Below are 22,367 nucleotides of genomic sequence, written 5' to 3'. Positions count from 1 at the left end.
GTCCACTGGAAGTCCTAGAGCCACCAGAGCACACCTCCATCTGGAAAGTGCTATGTTTCTTTCTCCTTACCTGGGAAACACGTTGTCAGGTGCTCCATGAGTGCTTCTTGGGTGACAGGTTTTCTCGCCGAGTTCATTGCTGAGATGGCCAAGCAAAGGATTTCCCCGAGTGGAATAAACTGAGACTGACTGATGGGAGACATACTGATTGGTGACACATCACCTGCAGAAAGACAATTTTCAAGTGAGCGGTTCATTAAAAGACCCGGTCATTTGTCACACACACACATATACACCGCTCCCACAACCACCTCCTACCCCCGTATTGTGAATACAACCAACTCTGAACACGATTCCACTCCAGTGGAAAGATGTCCACACACAGTGGAAGCTCCTGTTGCCTCGACAAATGAAACTTTCCTCTACCGCCTGAGAGCTCATTTAAATAGAGTACTGAAAGTCTTTCAACAACGAGGCTTTGAAAAATGATTTCTGTTTTTATGAACTTGGAGCTGATTTATTAAATAACTGCCATTCACATCTCAACAAATGCACTTGTGGTAAGTTGATGATTCATTCATTCAAACATGGAGTGCCTTTACGTGTCAGGCATCTGCTGGGGGCCTGGGGGCCACAGACAGAGAGTGAGTACGCTGCTCTCTCCTGCAAACATCTCTGCCCTTGAAGAGTTTCTATTTAAGTGGAGGAGACAGACAAGCAGGTCAAAGGTCACAGTGATGTGTGACAGGCACCCAAGAGAAGACTGAACAACACGCTGGGGCAGGGAAAGGTGGGATAACACCACCTGGGGGTGAGTGGGGGCTGAGAATAGGACGTTGTAAGGTTTCACCAAGGAGGTGCGATCTGAATCCAGCACTAGGGGGCAGGAGTGTGCAGGGTGGTTGGGGACAGGGGCAAGACCAGTAAGCAGGTGTTTTCTGGGGCAAAGCAGAGAAAGAGACAAGTATGTAGGGACAACACGAGGAAGAAGATGAGTGCCCAAGCCCTTCATGCTATGAGGACGGTGAGCCCTGGGAGAAATTTAAGTAAGGTGGCCGTGGGGATGACGGCCTGGGAGGGGCAGAAGGCAGCAGATCATTCCGAGACTCCTGAGCACCTCTGCACACTAAAAGGACCAATGAAGGCAGGGGAGGCTGAAGACCCAGCCTCGAAGGTGAGGGATGGTGACTCCTGAGGAGGTGTCGACCTGCAATGCAAACATCCCTCTTCATTTCTGCAACCTTACACCACAGTGCGGGGATTTTCAAGTTACGCTCCGAGGACCCTTAGAATTTCCTCGGGGATTTCTGGGGCGGGGCTGCCTCCGCAGACGGAGAGGCTGGGAGAGTGGGAAAGTCAGCTCCTGACGCCTGAGTGCCACCCGTTTTATGCTTTGGGATTCTGTAGATTTCACTTGAAAGGAGGTCCTACAGAAAGAGGGTACAAACTCTCAACAGAGTAGAATGAGTATCTGGGAGCGTCTATTCTTTCCCTCGGGGCCTACACCATCTCTCCTTTTTTGTTTCTTAAACATGCTTTCTCTCTTGTAATCAGCTACCATGGCTGGCCAGAACCACAGCTCAGGCCTGTGGCATTAAGCATTAAGCTACACCCTCCCCAGGAGATGCCTGGCTGCTCTGGGGTAGACCAGCCTCCTCACTGCCGGGACACCTGGAGCTGTGTCCAGCCCCCATCCCTAGTTTGCAGGAGGGGTGCAGAGGCCCTCTGGGAAAGGACTTGAACCCCGCTTTGATGGACGGGATGGGAAGTGGTTTGGTGGATGGGAATGAAGACCACCATGCGCGGGGTTAAGTCCAGCAGGACGAAGCAGCGGGAATTCAGCGTGCAAGGTTGAAGCCTGAATCCCTCCCCAAGCCCAGCTCAGTCCAGTGCTCCCCTTCCCCTTGGATCACGTGGGCTCCAACCAGCTCTGCCGTGGCTCCACTCTCTTCAAGATGGATGTGACAGGAGGAAGGCATTGTCTCAAGGCCTGTGGGAGGGGGCAGAACCCAAATCCAGAAAGGGAGGGCAGAGGAGGTAAAATTCAGCAGAAGCCAGGAACTGACCTAATGTAGAATCCAGAAACCTCTCGGGCCTCTGGGACATGAGTATCCTAACAAGAAGCCCTCTGAGGAATCCCTACATCGGCAGGGGCGTAGCAGGTGGAGGCTAGTGCATGGAATGTGGGGCCACTATTGAGGATGTGAGTGTCACTCTTTGGCAGGTGAAGTTCAATTCACATTGGTGACTCAAAAAAGACAGAATTGGGGCCAGATGTGGTAGCTCACACCTGTAATGCCAGCACTTTGGGAGGCCGAAGCAGGAAGATTGCTTGAGGACGGGAGTTCAAGACCAGCCTGGGCAACACAGTGAGACACTATCTCTACAAAAATATTAGCCAGGTGTGGTGGTGCACATCTGTAGTCCCAGCTACTTGGGAGACTGAGGTGGGAGGATCGCCAGAGCCCAGGAGTTCAAGGCTGCAGAGCTATGATTGCACCACTGCACTCCAGCCTGGGTGACAGAGTGAGACATCTCTAAAATAATAATAATAATAATAATAATAAAATGACAGAATTTTATGTGAGTTGAGGCCATCTCAGTGGGCAAGTTTGCAACTGCCTAGAACAGTATATTTAAATCTTAAACAAAAAAACCTGTCTTACCCTTTATTCAAACAAAATCTCATTCTAAAACCTAATGTGTAAAAACAGACTAGTGCTGGGGGTGAGCTGCAGCAGGGGTGGGAGTTGGGAGCTTCCCCTGACCAGCTCTGCCCTCCCCATGGCGGGCCTTACAGCTCAGTCACAGACCCCCTTAGACTCCCCTGTGGTCCTTCTCACTCCGCCGCGGCAGTGCTTGGAGGCCGGCTGTCTGGCTGAGTTGCTGGGTTGGCCACACGGACCTCAGAGTTACTTGGAATGATTTGAAAAGTCAGATGAGAAGGAAGATGGGGTCAGTTGGTAACAGGGCGAGGACCAAAGCAGACTCCAGTATCTTTTGACTTGTGTATCATTTGGGAGGTTAACACCTTCTAAAATTTGCCTATCATAACTAAGAATGTCTCAGAAGAAGAAAGATACAAAAATATTAAATACAGTCCAAAAAGTGCAGTAGGACTATTCCTTGATTTTCGTATAGGTTACAAGAGGAAACTAGAGCCCTCTGTAAAAAAAAATTAATGACTATTAGCAAAACTACCTGCTTTATTTTAGGTCATGCTTTTAGCAGAAATGATTTGTTTAGTTTCACTGCCATCTTCTCAGTTAATTTCTTTGTGTTCATTGCAGCCAAGTGTAAGAGGCAGCATGCTTTACGTGTGTCTAAGTTGCATTTGCTTTGAAAAAGCTCAGTTTCGCTGTAATAATGGATATGTGCGATAACTTTTAATGCAGGATATAGAACAAAATGGAACTTGGATGCTCTAAATAATTATTTCCACGTCATCTCGTTTTTATACTGAGCTAAGACACATTTTTGTCCACGCCCTTCCCATCCCCAAGCCCGTCAGCAATGCTGTCCACTCCCCACCCAGATGCTTCCTGGGTCTGTTCCCTCGACTCCATCTCCAGAGCTGCCCCACACACCAGCCCCTGTCCCTGGCCTCCCCTCCTGCCTCGACACTTCCTTCTCCACGGCACAGCCAGAGTCCTCTTAGGAAAACGTGAAACACGCCACTTCCCTGCATAAAATCCTACAGGGACTGCCTACTGTCCTTAGAAGGAAATCTGAACTTCGCAGGCATACAAGGGTGTGCAGGGTCCCATCCCTGGGACCACCCCCCACCAGCCCTGCCCACTCCCCACTTCTCTCCCTACTCCACACTCACAACCTCCTCTGTTCTCCGAACATGCCAGGCTCTTTCTCAACTCTGGGCCTCTGTATTCTGGGGGCCCGTAGCCTGGGATGCTCCTTGGGTGGACCTTTTTGGGACTGGCTTCTCATCCTGTAAGTCTCAATTTCCATGGCGCCTCCTCAGGGAGCCCTACCCTGATCGCCTGGTCTAATGCTGCTCCAAAGAGGGTGAGGATGGTGGCCATCCTCACCCTCTGAACGTGTGTGTGCGTGTTGGTTTACCAGGTCGCTGTCTGTCTCACCCGCTAGAATACAAGCTCCGTGACAGAAGGCAACATGAACGCCACATTCCTAGGACCTAGAACAATGCAGTGCTTACACGGGACACCCAATAAATGTTTGCTGAATGAATGAACATCCATTTACAACATTATAATCCAAGGACTCTCTCAGGGTACTTTAAAGGATTGTGATTTTTCTTCATATTTTTGCTAAATAATTGCAAAACAAACACACAAGAAAAGACCAAATATACTTAACCATGCAATTTCTAAGACTCCCCTCCTGATTAATTTTATGAACAATATCCCCCAAAACACAGCAGTTACCACAGAAAAATAATTGTATAGTACTATTATGTATCAATTAAAAATAAATAAGTTTTCAAAAGAATAATTATGTATTAAGTGAGGTTTAGAACATGCATTTAAGACTTGCATTAAAGGAATCATAGGTATCTCTCAATACAACATAAACATAATTCAGGTTTACCATAATTTTTTGTGGATCTTATATCAACCTACTTAATGAGTCAACTAGTCATTCTTAAAATATACTACTAGAAAATTCTTGCAACTACTAGACCATATTTATTTCTTCAAAGAAGAAAACAAGAGAATGCAAATACTTCTATAATACCGTTGGTCACCATTATCTATAGAAACTACCACATTCTGCATAAACTACGAACTGAAACTTACTTGTATATAATTTACTGGACATATTTTTCTACTGTCACCATTAGTCCTGAACATATTCATAAAGACAACTCATCTAAAAGCTCACTGGTACTTTGTGGGCTAACGAATTCTTTCTAAACTGCTATAATTGTCCTATTGTTCTAAAAAAGAAGGAATAAATAGGTTTTAGTTCAGCTTTATTTTCTTACAAACATCCATTTAAATTGCAGTCCTCAGGGGACATTTGTCAAATCTAGGCTAATTCAGACAAAACCAAGCACAGTGCCTTGGAGAGAAGCAGCATTCAATAAACTTAAAATGTGAAAAGACATGAAACTATTATAATTTTAAGGAACCTTTGTTGGAGCACTTCACATTTCAAACACATCGGTGACAATCTGGACGCTGCTTTCCTGTAAGGTTAGCTGACCGATATGAAGACAGAGAGCTCTTGGCGGGTGGAGGATGAGGGGGGTGGACGATGGGCCGTGCACCGCAGCACGCCGCTCCTGACGCTGATGGCACACCACCCGGGTCCTTATGCAGGGGAGTCACGTGATGTCTGGGTTAGCAGATCACTCTCGTGCGTCTGTGGAGGATGAGCTGGTGGCTACAACGCTGGCTCGCGTAACTGACAAGGAGGGCCTGGGACAACACGTGGAAATCTTGCAGATGCCAACTTGCTCTGTCTTTTATTATCTATAGCTAGTCACTTCTACCTCAGGAAATATCTTTCTCCAGCCCGTACATTCTTACTGTTTCAATCCCTATCTATTTTCCTTTCCAACTTTTGGCCAGTTACTTTAGTTGGAATTATTTCAAAACATGTTCTCACATAATTCATCCTTTCAAGAAATATTTGAATGCCTATTACGTATCAAATAGCTTTAGGCACTTGAGTTCCAAAATTGTTCCTATCTTGGTTCTATTTGTGGGCCAAAAAAAGTACTGTAATAAAGCCCCATCCTGTATAAACCCCATTTTCATGTTTTGCAGTCAACTCAGGTTCAACCTTTGCAGATGAGGGAGGACAACACAACTCTTAAGACGTGACTTTCATGACAACTGGTGTTCTTTCTTTTATGGATGATATCCATAGCTTTCTAAAACATACAAACTAAAAAAGCAAACATGAGCCTATTTTATATTTCATCTTCAAGTACCCACCCTCATACAACTGTGTAAGAACAGGAAGCCATAATTTTTGCAAGTGAACCGCATAATAAACAACAATCCTGGAAGTACCAACACCCATCTTCTATCTTAGTCTTCTTTAAATAGTCTGGTTTTATTTTTCAAGCACCAGCATTCTGTTGAATGATCCCGTTTGCTTGTTTGTTTGTTTTTCATTTTTTAAGAGACAGAGTCTCGTTCTGTCACCCAGGCTGGAGTGCAGTGGAGTGATCATAGGTCACTGTAACATAGGATTCATGGGCTCAATCTTTCTGCCTTAGCCTCTTGAGTAGCTAGGACTATTACAGACATGTGCCACCATGCCCAGCTAATTTTTTTTGTAGAGACTGGGTCTCGCTACATTGCCCAGGCTGGTCTCGAACTCCTGGCCTCAAGCAGGAGGCCTCAGCCTCCCAAAGTGCTGGGATTATAGGCATGAGCCACTGCACCTGGGCCGTGTTTATTTTTAAGCACTATTTTTCATTGTAAATGTTAATTTAATCTATTATCTGGGTCAAAGAGTTATCTTTGACACTGAAGAAGATTATGTACCAAAACAACCTACTTACAAATGCAGTTCTGAAACTGTACTAGTTTGTAATTGGGAAATTCCCAATAGAAAAAAGCATTCGGGGGATATTTTGATAAATAAATACCCAGTCTCTTAAAACAAAATACAATTACCCACTCTGCGCCTGTTTCCTCATCTGTAAAATGAGGGTTTGGATGAAAGGACTTCAGAGATTCTTTCGGGCTCCAAAATTCTATGATCCTACCAATGCAGCAGAATTCTGGCATCAAAGCGTAATATAGTACTAGCATATAGCTGTATTTTCATCATGCTGGGGAAAACTATGTTAATGCTCATCTGATCTGAAAAAGTAGGCTTTAATTTTCAAAGAAATGACTACATATATTGGCTATTAATTTTTTTCCCTTGCAGTAAAGGCTTCATAATTTTGTCTTTCTAATTCAAAGTCTTGCTCTGCTTTGTTCTTCAAGACTGAAGTGTGCCTTTTTTTGTTCTCCATGCTGCCAAAATTAACACTAACGTTAGAATTATGGATGCCAATAAAATTACCACATGCAGTAGATACTGTGACTCCTCATAAAAACAGTCAAACATGTCTGTAAAATGCACAGTGGGCACAGGGACAATACAACTCTATTCCTTTCAACGCACTATTCACAGAACTGCTAATTTGCCAAGTTTTATCTCAAATGGCCTTGGGCTTGGGGAAATCATAAGTTTTCTGAGGTTACAGTTAAGTGAACAACTTCTCTGATGCAGAGCTTCAGACGAATCTTGTGTTTTACAATTTAATTCAATTTATTAACCCCAATTTTATGTATACATGCTGTTTGGTGCTTTTAACAGAAGGTCTGCTACAGAATTTTTTTAAAAAAGCTCTTCTGAGACAGCACGAATTCCTGCCCTGCACCCGTCTTGCAGACCACAACACCCTCGCGGCGGGCACGGCATCTGGCTCCCGTTAACGCCCCTGCCGCTGCGTGGTAGGCGGCTTTCCTTTGAAACCAGATTACTATACTTGACTTTCAAATGTTTGTATTTGAAATTTAAAAGAAAACTGGCATTGAAAAGGCACTTTTACCAGTTTACTGTAGGTTTGTTTGAAATGCCACTGATTTTTCAAAAGTTTAAGGCTGAGCCCTACTGCAATAGTCGATGGAAGGAGATTTGGCATTAAAAAAAAGGAATTTTGGAATATTTAGAAATTCTATAACTTTCCTAAAGTTTCCTGATGTTTTATTTCAACACTTGATGGGTCTCTTAAAGAATGTCCAATTCCTAAGCTATTATTTGAATAAATTGTTCTAATGCAGAAGAGACTATACATAGAAGGCTCTCATGAATAATACTGAAGTTAACGGTGTCCATTAGCTATGACTTACTGAGAAACTTCCAATGAGAGTGGAGTTGCACAAGAATAATCGTGGTGGGTAATGGCACCAAAAAAATGAGTTAATGTTGCCCACATCACCTGAATCTTTACGCGTATCAGTCTGTCTAATGTAGAGAGATCCCACCAGGTGAAATGACGCATCAATTGGCTCACTGGTTTACAGAAGAAACCCATCGTCTTCCCAACCTCCAAATTTTCATTAGTCATATTAGCCATCATTCTTGTTGCTGAGATTTGACTACTGATTAAAAAAAAAAAGTTATAGAATAAGCAGAGATAGACCAGGAAGGGCCACCGATGGGCAATGCTGAGTGAGAACCCCCTGGCTGGGGAGCCTTCCCCACCACCAGAGAGGATTCCTGACGTCGTCTCTCATTAGAACATCTTGGACCATTCGCCTATTTGCAACAGATTTATAGCTGAAAAGACAGGATGAAAATAGGAGCCATCAGCCCAATTTCAGGCTTCAGTACTTCAAACCTTTGCTGAGGCTCCACGTTACAGCCCAACAAACACTACAAGCATGGTGTGTGCTCGGCACTGTGGAATCGAACCTAGCAGGGTGCTATCTACACAGCAGGCACTCAAATGTTGGCTGAATAAAAAGGCCCTACACATAGACACAAGATGAGGCCACATCCTGCTACCTGCCAAGATGTTTTCCAACATCAGCTGCCACTTGTTCTTCAGTCCCTTAACCGGAATGAAATTAGAGCCATGCACCACCAGGGATAAATTCATGATGAAATACCCATCCTAGGTGGCGATAATAAGATCTTTCAGATGTGCAGTTCTACAGGACACCTGGCTAACAAGAGTTCCTATGTGATACGGTGTCTTCCTTTTCTAATAAGTGCATCCCAGAGGACAGAATCTAAATTTCTCTTTGAAGCCACCGTGTACTTCCCTCTCCATTCTACAGCAGAACCTAGCCTAGCACTGCAGACACACTGCATGCCCCGATTTCCACAGATGGTATTTCCCAACTGTACTTTAATGAATCAGTCTGACATCTCCAGGGCCATACGTTCTCTTCCCCTCTTTTTAAGTTAGAATCACCATAGCTGTTTCTCAACCTTTGTATTCTTTGCTTCAATAGTTCAGATATCAGGACTACACTGTGACTGATTTCTGTAAAATACAATTGTAGTGGAACAAGAAGGCCTAATTAAATACACTCCAAATACGTATAGGTTGACAGTTTCCAAATTACAACAAAACTATGCTGACTGACTGCTATGGATTCCCCAACAGCTGAACACCCTATCGCCCCTTCCAACTGCCCTGAGATTGTTCAGAGAAAGAATTCAAAGGGAAGAAAGACAAGCACAGCAGGCCAGAACAGATACACAGAAAAAAACTTCTAATTTGTTGCAACAATAAGTAACTTTCCTCTCCTAAATTTGGCACTACGAGACAGTGGTAAAGACCATGGGTTTTGCAGTCAAAACTTTAGGTCCAGAGCTCAGCTGTGTGATTTGGGGCAAATTATTTAGTTTTTTGAGTTTCAATTTCTTCTTTTGTGAAGTATATATGACATTTACCTACCAGAGCCATTGAGGAGATTAAATGAGATAATGAGTGTTGAATGCTTACACTGCTCCTGAGACCCAATACATATTTAATAAATAGTAGTTACTAAAAATATCTTCCCCAAGTCTATCTAAATTTATCCCATTTACTCTTTTTACAGTATTTGGATTTCTACCAATAGGGAATTCACCTGGTCCTAGAAGGAAGCCTTTTTTAAAAACTAAAACTTCTTTGGGAAGGCAAGGAGGGCAGTGGTCTTTCTTACACTAGTATGAATTAGTTTAATCAGATTGCCTTCCTCTTGATTCTCAGCTGCGAGTGTTTGCACTGAGTGAATGGAGCATTCTGGCTGGGAGGCAGAAAAGATACATAGAACATATAACATTTTGGACGCATTGCTGGGCTGGGAGAGAATGGTCTTAAAGCAAATGGGAAACGTGCATTACACAAGGGACTTCGGAGGGAGAAAGGCGCTAGGAGACAGGAAATAGTACGGACAGAGAGTTACAAGGACATCAGAGAAAGTTGGCCTATTTCAAAACTTGGGCTGCACCAATCTGTTACCTAAGAAAGGGAAGGGAAAACCTAGCACTTAAGTTCTCTTAGTACTAAAGATCAAAGGCACTAGGAGTTAAGTAATTTTTGAAGGCACCTGGGATGCTAACAGCCGTGGCTATCTGTCTCTGATAAGGAAAATCTCCTGTAGGATTCAAAAAAGTGACTTTCACATAAACTTTCCGAATTTAGCATACTTCTTAAGGATGGCTTGTCCAATAAAATTCAAGTATCAATGTCCATATTTAAGGGCCTCACATTCACATTTGTTCTGAACAATCACAGACCTTTGCAAGCAGTGTAAGGCAGCTTTCCTGCTTAACTATATCTCAAGTAAGAACAATCATAACCTCTAGAGTGATGTGCATAACTCCTGGGGTCTACCTGAGCATTAATCTACCCTGTGAGGATTCTTAAAATCAGCAAAACAGATCATTCTAACTCTCTATGACAAATTCATGCTTTTTTAACTGCCTGTCTTATTCAACTATTTATTGAGCAGTTTCCACATGTAGGGAACTGCTAGGAGATGGAAACTATAGGAAAAGGCATGACTCTTGGTCCCTGCCTTCAATGAGCTTACCATTTAGGTGGAAAACAAGATACAAGTGTGTGTAAATCTAGGCAATCATCAAATAGTCACGTGACTGTTCAAAACATCCTTAGAAGAGCTAAAGTTAAAAATATATGAATGACTAGAATATTCATTCTATAATAGGAGTTTCAAGGACTTAGAAATAACTTATTAGGGGTAATCAGGGAGAACTCTCCGGGGAGAGAGACTTTAAATAGGGTCTTTAAGGATCAATAGAATTGATGGGTGTGTGAGGACATTATAGAATTAATTCACAACACACTATGCTTGTGTTTTTCCTTTTCCTTTAAAACTGACTCAACATTCTCAATTTTGCTCCGAAGATGCAAAGTGCTATGCATGAACTGAAGACCTCTTTGACCATGAAGAAAGGAAACATGCTTTCTTTTCTTCCGTGAAAGGGTGAGCTATATAGGATGGATGTGATCACAAAAAGAAAGAAGATGTTCAAGGGGCCTATAGAATATAGTTTGCATTATTTTAAAATCGTCTGATTATTCTTACAAATTACATAAGGGATTCAACACTCTCAGAAATATCTTCAATAAACACAGTGCTAAAACTATACATTTGATGAGGTGGTAAAAGCATGCTTTCAGATGTGCCAAGTTTCACTTTGGAAATGAAGCATGTAATGCACTTTTGAGGACCAAAATTTACCATTTCACTGTAATTTTTTTTTTTTTAAAGCTTTTGTGTGAAAAGCTCATGGATGTTGTAAGAAAACAGCTCTGTCATACTCTGAATCCTGGAGCAGACTATGATGAAATATGCTCACTTCCGTAGCAGTTAATAGCAGCCTCAACATGATGTTAGTCTTGGACACCGTCCCTAGGCATATAAATCAGGCTTTCTTGGGTTTTAGTGCATTGCATGTAGGTTAACAGGCCAAAAAACACAAAAAGTTTCAGGCACCATATATTAATTGAGAAGAAAAAATGTTGCATATTTACTGAGTGCCTCCCTCAGAAGAGTCAAGAGAGAGATACAGCTGATGGAAACCTGAGCAGTTTATTTCGTATTGGCAAATCCTACAGCTGTTGACTTTTCAGTTCTGATGTGATTGTCTGGGACGACTCGTGCTGGCGAGGTCTTGTGGGGTAGGCAGCCTCCACGGGAGATCTGGACTACCTAAGACCGAGGCTGCGGGAGGATTAGAAAGCAAGCCACTTTTCAGAGTACCACGCACCCTCATCCCAGGTGGTGTAGACATTTTACCATATTTCTTTGCACATAACAACTCTTAAAATAAAAGCAGGGGAAACCTACCTGACCCTTTCTGGACTGGCTCCATCCCCCAGGTAGCTTTGACGCTAAAGCCTGGTGCATGCTAGGGGGTTGCATCCAAGCACAAGAAGGAGCCAGTGACAGAAATGGACGTCCTAGAATCTGTAATAAGAAGAAAGAGTAAACTTTCGAGTAATGGTGTCCTAGATGAACATTTCAGACTGGCGACCGCAGGCCGGTGCAACACGACAGTACTTTACCTTCGCAGATCTACTTTTTAAAAATCAGTTCCAGAACTCTCAGCTCTTCTTAAAATTCAAGGCTTGAAATATGGGTACGAGTTCAGTTCAAAAGCTGGCAAAAAGCACCTTAAAAAGGCTCTGTGAATGTACTTTGCTGGTAACGTATTTTAGGAAGAAAAAAGAAAAAGGCATCCTCTTTACCATCCTTTTATCCTATTTGCACGGAACACTGGGGTCCTGGCCCGCGCCCATCCCACATAGCACAGCCTCTCGCACTGAGCCAGCATCCCACTGCAGTCGGGAATCTGCAGTGTCACTCCTCTTCTGCTTGTTCTCTGCAAAGTGAAGTCATAGGGATGGATCAGCCAACCTGACTTCTCACTACCCTGCCCAGAATCCTTTGTGAACTGGCATGAGTCATCGCTCCAAGAAAAGCTACAGCCTCTGTCTGTCTGTGCGGCTCCTTTGTCTGTGCAGCGCGGAGACTCTAGGTCAGAATGTTCCCCAGGCGCAGGGCTGCAAGGGGCACGTCCTCCTCTCCTGGGGGCCCGGGTCCCCTCACATGCATTAGCACCAACTCATATTTTTTAATCATTAAAACAGTAAAAAGGGCACATACCTCCAGATGCTTGAAGAAAGAACACTCACATTAAAATTGATCTAGCGTCATATACTCACCAGTCCATAATTATAGACCTGACACATTTTCCTATTTTTTTTTTAAGGCTGGCTTTTCGCTGTAATGAAGGACGAAATCTCCCTCCTGTGTGTAACAGGCGGTTCTACTGAACACTGGATCAAAGTTTAGCTGCAGTGAGCTATTTGTCATAAATTCCAGTTGCCGTGCAAGTCTTTGCAAGCCTGGATCATTCCGACACACAGCCGGCAGGCTCACAGCCCGGGCAGCGGAGCAGCTCGCCCAGCGCCCGCCAGTAAAGCTGCTGCTGCCGCCGATAAAGGCGGCGTTGGGAATGAGGTCACTATGTCAGGAACTCGCTCAGAGCACGAGCTGGTCCTGAGCTTACAACACGACTCCAGCTGCACCGAGCGGGAGGATGCAGAGGGTTTTTTATGTCGCTGTTTTGTCTGCTTTTTCTTAAAAATGTCTAAGTGTAAGATCAGTATGGCAAAAAATCAATCACATATCTGTATAAAAATGTCCTTTTCATTGCACTATTTGCACCACACTCATTATTAACCCCACACTGGATCAATCGCGCATACATATATATGGATATACATATGTACATGTTGTATTTACACACACACACACACACACACACACAGAGGAACTTATTTCAGCAGAACCACAGAGCAAACATTTTGTCTTTATTTAGAGTACAAGCAGCAACACATAAACATCTCAAGAGGAAGAGGAGGCGGGAGTTGAGAGAGAGGGCAGAACAGAAGGAGGATTAGCAATCATGTAAAAACCAGAGAAAAATGGAGTCAGAGAGGAAAAGAATAATTTAAAAAGAAATGAATTCTACTGTATTAGTGAATAAGACTGCCAAAACTCTCACAAACTAAATAATACCAAAACAAGCACCTTTTGCTATCTCAACTCAGGAACCAAACAGATATCAATAAATGATCCCCTACTCAGGAACTGAGTAATAGAATAGCAAGACGTTTGTACAGCACATTCTCCCGCATCCCCGTGAATACAGCAGCTGGGCTGCAATGAGCACGAAGTGTAGGGAGCAACCCACGGTGGGAAGTGTAAACATGTACCGAAGCTCTTAGTAAGGTTATCCCAAATCTCCAGGTTAGAAGGGTCCCCATGTGGGCCCTGGGCTAAAATCCTGCCAGCATCATAGCCTCACTGAACTCCTGTGACTCAGCCTGTCCTCCGGCGCCCCCTCCCACAGAGCTCAGGCCCCACCATAGGCCCTCCCGTCACCCCCATACAGTGATTCCCATCCGTCCTCAGGAAGCTGAAAAACCTACAGCCCTCTTCTGCCTGACAGCTGTCCAACAGCTACAAACAACAACCTGGTCTCCACGTCCCGGGTCATTTCTTCCCTAGCCGCCCACGGTTTTGGACGCTCAGCAAGCATGCAGACCATACATTCATTTACTGATGGACTGATACATCTGATTGGAACGTTATTAAATAAAACCCCTTCCACGCCTCCCAAACCATCTGATGCTTTCCAGATCCTCTGCCCTCCTGGGTTCCCCCCTTGACTTGGTTCTGGCGTCGCAACTTCACTCTGACAATGTGGCATCCTCCAGCTGTGTTCTCCTTGCATCACTGTCCCCTCCCTGTTCCAGACTCTACAGCGTCACACTGCCACCCCCCCGAGAACGTTTTCCACACTAACTGCTATTAAACCAGGTCTCATTTATGCATTTTTTAAAAACTTCATCAATTATACCTTTTACCCTTGATCAGAAATGGTTTGGTCCTGATAGTCCCATGCAGTGTACGATCCTTCTCCTGCCTGATATGCCGTGAGGGTCTCATCCATGCCCCAGACTGAGCCTAGGGCCCAGCTCCGCAGCCCCCCACCCACACAGCTCACCTTTAATCAACCTTTGAGTCTGGCTGTGTCGTTAGTTATAAATCCACCAAGATCACTTAATTCAACCCACTCCCGTCAGGCATAGTCTAGTCCCTGTGAGGTCAGAAAATATGCCTAATAAGCTTCCGCACCTTAGGAATGCAATGAGGTAACTATGTAACAGACGTATGAGAAATTCAGATCTAAATAGATATCTTTAGCCTTGGCAAAGTAGGAGCCTCTGGGAAGCTCTAGGTTGTTGTACCACTTCGTAACAGTTAAAGATTCAAGTTACTTCTATGGTACATAAAAAGTTAAATAAGTGGATAAATTAAAAAAAAACAAATACTAGAAGAAAAGGGATGAAAAATTACAAATAAAAATGTATTCAAATCTTCTAGTATGCAGACATGTATGTTTCCATCTATGTATGGGCTACAGTGTCCGTGCTTAGAAACTCATTTAATCTTTACAAGGACTCCACAAGGTAAGTACCGTCATGATCCCCGTTTGAAAAAGAGAAAAACTGCCTTCCAGATGTCAGGCAGCTGGCAAGTCGCAGGGGTAGGAAGTGGGCCCGAGGCAGCTGGCTCCAGAGCCCGTGCTTTGAACCCTCACACATGCTGCCTCTTGATCATTATAACAAAATAACCACTGCAAACAAAACATTTTAAAAACCTATACCTCAATTTTTAAATTTAAATTGAAGCCAAGTTGCTTACTTGGCACATGGGCCAACGAGGTTAAGTTCGCAGGCTGGGTCTCTCCCGCAGAAGCTGTTTCTGCCCGTTTCTGTGACCCCTGCCTGCCCACCCTGCAGGCTCCCCCAGCCCACACTGACCGAATGGCCACGCACAAGAGTATAAATGATCAGGCAAAACCATAACCACAAGCTCCTCTTGCTGCCCTGCTAACAGCAAGATGGGTTTATGGTGGGTGCCCATGAGCCTCAACTCAGAAATAAAGGCAAGAGAGGCCCACTGGCGTTTAAGGTGCCAGTGTCGGATCGCAAGAGACGCCCAAGAGCCAAACACAGCTGTAATTAGCAGTGCTCCTCCTCCCCCGGTGCCTCTTGCTCCTTTTAATAACAGCTTCGGTGTTACAGTAAAGATTTACAAACATCATACAGGGTATCGCAGAGGTGATTTGCTCAGTTGATGAGGTGTGGGCAGAGGCTGCGCTTGGCACTTGACTGGAATTGGCAGTGGATTAAATAGAAGCGCCACAGAGTGACACAGTCATGCAGGAGCTTAATAAACACTTTAATGACTAACGGGTCTTGTGCCGTCTTGGAGCTGCCGCACTTGAAAAAGCAAAAAGCAATAAATGCCCTTAAATCAATTAAAATCATTTATCGGGTGCCTCGCTGCAAAGTCCTGTGGTCAGTTTGGGAAGGTAAACATGTTTAAGGGAGTCTACATAATGCAGGGTATATACCTTGGTACACAAATTTTTCATGAACAAATGACATGATCTCTGCCCTCAGAAAGCTTAAAATGTGCTTGAGGAGATGAAATATTCATATAAATAGTGCAAAAAATACAAGGTAGTGTCTGTCAAAGGGGAGGAACAGGGAACAGGTACTCCCAAGGATTCAGAAGAAAAGAATCAGGTTTGAAGCAGCCGGGAACGGCTTCCAGGGAAAGCCAAGTTGTCCTAGAATCTGGACAGGTGAAAAAAACAAGAAAGGGCAGCCCACATGTCAGAACAGAGGCTCTACGAGGAGGGGGGTTTTCATGTTTTGTGTTTACAGCTGTACTCCTGAAAAGTGCCTCGCCAATAGCAGGCCCTAAATAAATGTGTGCTGGAGGAATGAATGAATGCATGAATGAATGACCTGGAGAGAGGACCCATGAGCCCAGGTCTGGAGGAGTTGATGGGAGAAGGTGGGGAGTCACAGGCAGGCCTGCCTGGGGCTGCGGGTTCATATTGGCAGTAGCAGGAGAGAGGAGGCAAGAAGCGTGGCCCAGCATCAGACTGAGAACAGTCTTTGATGGATAAGAGAATGACCCACCTTGTATTTGTAATGAACTTCACCTGGCATTTGTCATAGCCCTTCGTAAATCTCCTCCCTAAGACGCATGACACCTCCATTCTCCAAAAACAGTTATTTATAAGCTTATGGCAGCTCGCGGGAGGACAGGGATGCTCACAGTATGGCCAGACGTTGCTTCCCCGAGGACTTCACTCAGGAGTCAGCGATGCCAGGATTCTCTGCCCTTCAGTCCTAGTCTGGAACAATATTCCACCACACCTGCTTGCAAGTCAGCAGACACCTAGTAAATACAACGCGTAGGACACTATGTAGAAGAACAAGTCACAGCGCCTCTCCTCACACACAGCTCAGCATCAACATCGGTGTTGCTCAAGGCAAAGAGGGAGTGAGGACCAGGGGACAAAGCAGATCGGCTCTTTCTGATATGAGAACGAGACGTCAAGGAAGGTGGCGGGAATCAGGACGCGCTTCAGCAAGGCAGAGGCGCCTGAGGTGGCCCCGCAGGATGGGTGAGTAAGGATGTAGGAAGAGAAACGATGGGAATGTCTTCCCGGGCAGCAACGCAGTACGAACAGACACGATGCAGTTAGAAAGTCCAAGATGTTCCACAGAACGGCTGGTGGGCTATTGAGCGCGGTGGGGATGGGAGCATCTACGAAGGACATTGGTGGAAATAAAGCCAAAGAGTCAGTCGGGCTGGGATAAGATCCTGAATATGTGAAGAAAGACATTAAAGGTTTTTACGGGGAGTTATGTTACCGATGCTGAATGTTTAGGTTACTCTGGCAACAGGGTATGGGATGCATCCAAAGGGAGAAGGTAATTATTAAGACAAGGAAAAAAGCCTGTTGTGAAAGGCTGTACAAGATCTAAAGAAAGAAAGAGAGAGAGGAGACAATTTTCTATTTCACAAAAGTACTATCCAAAATTTCCAGCATGAAATATTAGGATTCTATCAGAAATGCATTTCTAGGAGTATCACGATTCAACCAACACTACTTGCCCAGAGTCTACCCAAAAGACTATCTGTGCTACAGCAGTAGCCTGACATTTGGACTAGTGCCCAGGGTAGAATATTAGTTCAAACTGAGAAATAAAGGGAAGAGGAGAAATCCTCTAAATAAAAGTCCCTGGGCACCAATAACAGATCAGACTTTCCTGGTTGCACAAAAACCGATTTAAAAAATACACAAATTAAAAATTCAATGAAAGCAATTTCAAAAACAGAAAGTTCCAAAGTTTTCAGGGCCATTATAGTCCAGGATTTATTGAGTTAAGTGCATTTTTGTAATGGTAGAAGAAACGGTTTCAATTAAATTTGGCTAAGATGCAACACTGTATCTGCGAGGAAACTAAATATTTAAAGAACAAATACACTTGGTGTCCCTATAAGTATGAGAGCACATCAGTATGAACATTAAGGGAAGAACATGGCAATTCTGTTACTTACTATTAATAATTCTCAAAAGTCTTTGGATCTGTCCTAGTATGAGGAGTGTAGAATAACTGCAGTTTAGAGTTAACGGTGACAGTGAAAGTCACCCAATACGTTATCATTTCATCAGAGATAATCCTGGAGCCCAGAGAAGGGGAGCTGACTTGCCAAGGTTCGAGTCAGCAGAGCCAGGACTAGCACCCAGGTCTCCCGACTCTCAGTGCAGACATCTCTCCATTACTCCACCGTATCTCGTAAAATATATTAACAGTGAAAGAAAAGTAAACTCTAAGTCTTCTCCAGATGTCCTTTGGACAAGAAATTGTTAATTAAGTATACAGATATCCAACTTTCCACACTACCCTATGGTATTAATATAAACTATTTGTCTGCCCTCAGCTCTTCTAATCAATGTCCCAAGAAGACAAGGAAGGAAAAGATGAAAGTAAAATGAGAAAAACTGAGAGTCTGCGAGTTTCCGGTTAAAAAGCCAGACTCTGAATTTGTTGTTTTAATATTAAACAGTAAGAAAACTATGGGAAAGCATGGAAAAATGAAATGTTACCCTTCTCCATCATAATTTTACTACAATAGCATTTGGATTTATGAACTGTTCATTTCCAACCTACTGAGTTAAAACACACCTGAGTATATCTCAGATGTTTCTACCCAGTATTTTCAACCGCAGAGGGCGGTGATGGTATGCCCACAGCCCATAACACGCAGGGGAAAAAAATAAGACTATTGTGAAGACTTCCTGAAATTCATGCAAGCAATACATTCTATTCTGTAATAGATCCCTGAGTGTCCTAACAGTAAAATTTCAAACTTTTTTTTTACATTGAACACCATTCAACATTATTTTCCAAAACTTACAAGTGAACTGACCCTTTAGAGAGACCCTCCACGTTTACCCTGAGGTTGTATAAACCAGCCAGTGTTTGGCCCCGATCCCTGGGGGCAAATATGCCCCCAATTTGAGAAGCAGCAACTACATCTGAAAATATACCCCAAAATGGTATTTCCCAATTAGTTTTCAAAACTACCATCAGTATTTCCGTTGCTTTAAAGATATACCACTATTGAATCCTAGAGCTCTCTTGGCTGGAATTAGTTATAAGGTCAAAGAGTTGAGAAACTGAATTACTTTATCACTGGCTTATTTAATTACGGCCAAGTTATCCTCTCTGTGGGGTGCAAGATGTAATCGGGAAAAAAATACGAAGGTTGTGAAGGCTGCCTTATTTTTAAAAAGGAGACATAGCTATAGAACTAACCTCTGACCTCAAGGTGCTTCCAATTAACGGGGGAATGAAAAGTAAACACACATGAAAAGAAGGTATCACAATACTTCCAAAAAAAAAAAAAAACACTATGAATAAGAGGGAAAAAATTACTCCAAACAAAGTCCAGACAGAGTGCAAAGTAAAGAAATACTGGCCAAACATTCTCATCCCAAAGCTGAACTTGGCATGACCAGGTTGGATTTGAACTTCTTACGGGCCCCAACAGCACTGGCCTGAAGGGCTAAGCTGCCATCCAACACGCTTCAGGGAGTCTGCAGGCACCTGCAACGCGCTGCTGTCCTGACATCTCAATATGCCCTGAGACTGACTCCTGATGTCTCTCTATTCCTCCTGACCAGAATGAGAACTGGATCCAGACTGCTGTGTTCACCACTGTACTTTCAGCACTAAAACAGCCTAATATTTGCTGAAACATTATTTGGGCGTTGGTCTCCTCTCCACCGTCAGTGCCATAGTCACAAACTACTACTTATTCACTAACATCTTTAACTATGTGAAGTCGATCTTCAGTGACATCCCCACATACCGTCTCATGGCAGCCAGATCACACAGCTTTATTAACACAGTATTTACAAAACTAGAAAAAGTTGCAATCCTGATGTCAAAAAGCAAAAATTAGTCATATTCTCTTTTATCTCTCTATAATGAATGAATAAAAATAATAAAATTTCTTTGCTATTTGGGATCAGTGATTATATAATCATCCATATTTGGGCTATCCAATAGAGTAGCTACTAGCCATGTGCGGCTATTAATTTTAAGTTAATCTAAATTAAATAAAATTAAAGTATTAGTTCCTCTATTCCATGTGCTCAATAGCTATGTGTGGCTAGTGTTTATCATATTGGACACAACCGACAGAATATTTCTATCATCTCAGCAAGTTCTACTGGACAGTATTGATCTGAGTAATTAAAAGTAATCACGAGAAAACCATGTACCATTCACTTTTACCATGAAACCTGTATTTTTTAACATCATTCTAAATATGATTCTAAACTCATATACAAAATAGAGAACTTTTTGATGTCCAAGTTCTATGAATTTTAACACATGTAGATTCATCTCATCACCATCACAATCAGCATATAGTCAGATATAGAACAGTTCCGTCACCCCAGAAAACTCCCTCATGCTGTGCCTTACACATTCTTAATCCCTGGAACCACTGGTATGTTCTTTCTCCTACCATTTTGCCGTTTCAGAATGTCTTGGTTACATACAGCTGGTAACCTTTTGAGACTGGCTTCCTTCACTGAGCATAATGTTGTTGAAATTCATCCATGTTGTTGAATGTACTAAGAATGGGATTGCCGGGTCGTATGGTAAGGCTATATTTAACTTCCTAAGAAAACACTGAACTGGCTATACGGTTTTGCAATCTGACTGCCCATGCAGTTCTAGAAACTTTTTTTGCAAATTTCGTGGGATTTTCTACATGGCCAGTCAAGTTGTTTGAAGATAGGGACAGTTTTAATACATCTTGTAAGCTTTCAATTTATTTTTCCTTGCATTATTATTCCAATGCCTAGAAATTCCAGGATGATGAGAACAGGAATGGTGAAAGTGGGCATGCTTGCTCTCTTCCCAGTATTAAAGGGAGAGTATGCAGTCTTTCACCAATGATATGTTAGCTGCAGATTTTTATAGATGTTCTTTATCAGGTCAAGGAAGTTGCCTTGTATTCCTAGATTGTTAAGAGCTTTTTATGACAAATGTATGTTGAAGTTTGTTCATTGCTTTTTCTGAATCAGTGTCATCACCATGTGTTTTTTCTTCTTTAATATGGTAGATTACATTGACTGATTTTCAAATGCTGAATTAGCCTTGTATTCCGAGGCTAACTCCACTTGGTCTTGATTCATTATTCTTTTTATATGTTCCTGGATTCAATTTTCTAATATTTGTGGAGGATTTTGACATCTATGTCCATAAAAGACATTGGTCTGTAGTTTTATTTTATTGTACTGTCTTTGGGCATCAGGATAATCCTGGCTTCATAAAACAAGTTGGGAAGTATTGCCCCTTCCTCTATTTTTTGAAAGAGATCATGTAGAATTGGTGGTGTTATTTCTTCCATAAACATTTTGTAGATTATTTCGGTGAAGCCATCCAGACCTGAAGGTTTCTGGTTTTTGTTTTTTGAGTTTTTTACAATAAAACTTTAGCTATAAATTAAAAGTACTGAAAAGATACAGAACTATTCAGGCAATCTATTCTTTTTGGGTGAGTTTGGTAGCTTGTTCTTTCTAGGAATTGGCCTATTTTATCTAAATTGTTGAATTTACATGCATGGAGCTATTTCTGGTATTTACTTATTACATTTCTATGGGGACTGTAATGGTATAACCTCTTTCACTCCTTATATTGGTAATTTGTGTTTTATTTCCTGGTCAATCTGGCTAGATGCTTATCAATTTTATTGATATTTTTAAAGAACCAGCTTTTTATTTCACTGGTTTTTTCCATTATTTTTGTTTTCAAATTTGTTAATACCTACACTCTTAGCTTTATTATTTCCTTCCTTCTGCTTGCTTTGGAATTATTTTGTTCTTCTTTTTTTAGTTCCTTTAAGTGAAAGCTTAGATTGTTCATTACAGATTTTTTATTTTCTAATATGAGCACTTAATCTTATATATTTCTCTCTAAACCCTGCTTTAGCTGCTTCATATGCAATATGGTATATTGTGTTTTCAATTTCGTTCACTTTAAAATATTTTATACTTTCTCTGAGACTTTCTCTTTGATCCACATATTACTTAGAAGCATGTTGTTTAATTTCCTAGTACTTAGAGACTTATTAATTAATTGTTGATTTCTAGTTAAATTTCATTAAGGTAAGAGAACAACTTTGGATGACTTCAACTCTTTTAATAGTTTATAGGTTTGTTTTATGTCTCAGGCCATTATCTATCTTTGTGAATGTTCCCTGAGGATTTCAAAGGAATGTGTATTCTGTTATTTGGGGTAGGAACATTCTATAAATGTCAATTAGATCAAGTTGTTTGATGGTATTGTTTAGTTTTTCCATATCCTTACTGGTTTGCTATCTACTTGTTCTTGTAATAATTGAGAGAGTTCTACTGAAGTCCCCAACTATAATCATCCATTTCTCCTT

General features: G+C 42.5%; 1 protein-coding gene across 1 annotated transcript in view; it reads right to left on the bottom strand.

Annotated features, from left to right (window-relative positions):
* The window catches only part of STOX2 (storkhead box 2), a 116,316-nt gene that overhangs the window by 15,223 nt on the left and 78,726 nt on the right, over positions 1-22,367 (bottom strand). Inside the window, exon 2 of the mRNA XM_012643999.1 lies at positions 71-223. Within this exon, the coding sequence (XP_012499453.1) occupies positions 71-223 (153 nt within the window). The remainder of the gene's footprint in view (positions 1-70; positions 224-22,367) is intronic.

Source organism: Propithecus coquereli, unplaced genomic scaffold (genome assembly GCF_000956105.1).
Source record: "Propithecus coquereli isolate 6110/MARCELLA unplaced genomic scaffold, Pcoq_1.0 Scaffold203, whole genome shotgun sequence".
Taxonomy (NCBI): domain Eukaryota; kingdom Metazoa; phylum Chordata; class Mammalia; order Primates; family Indriidae; genus Propithecus; species Propithecus coquereli.
The sequence above is the reverse complement of the archived record's forward strand: the minus strand, read 5'-3'. Positions and strand labels throughout refer to the sequence as shown.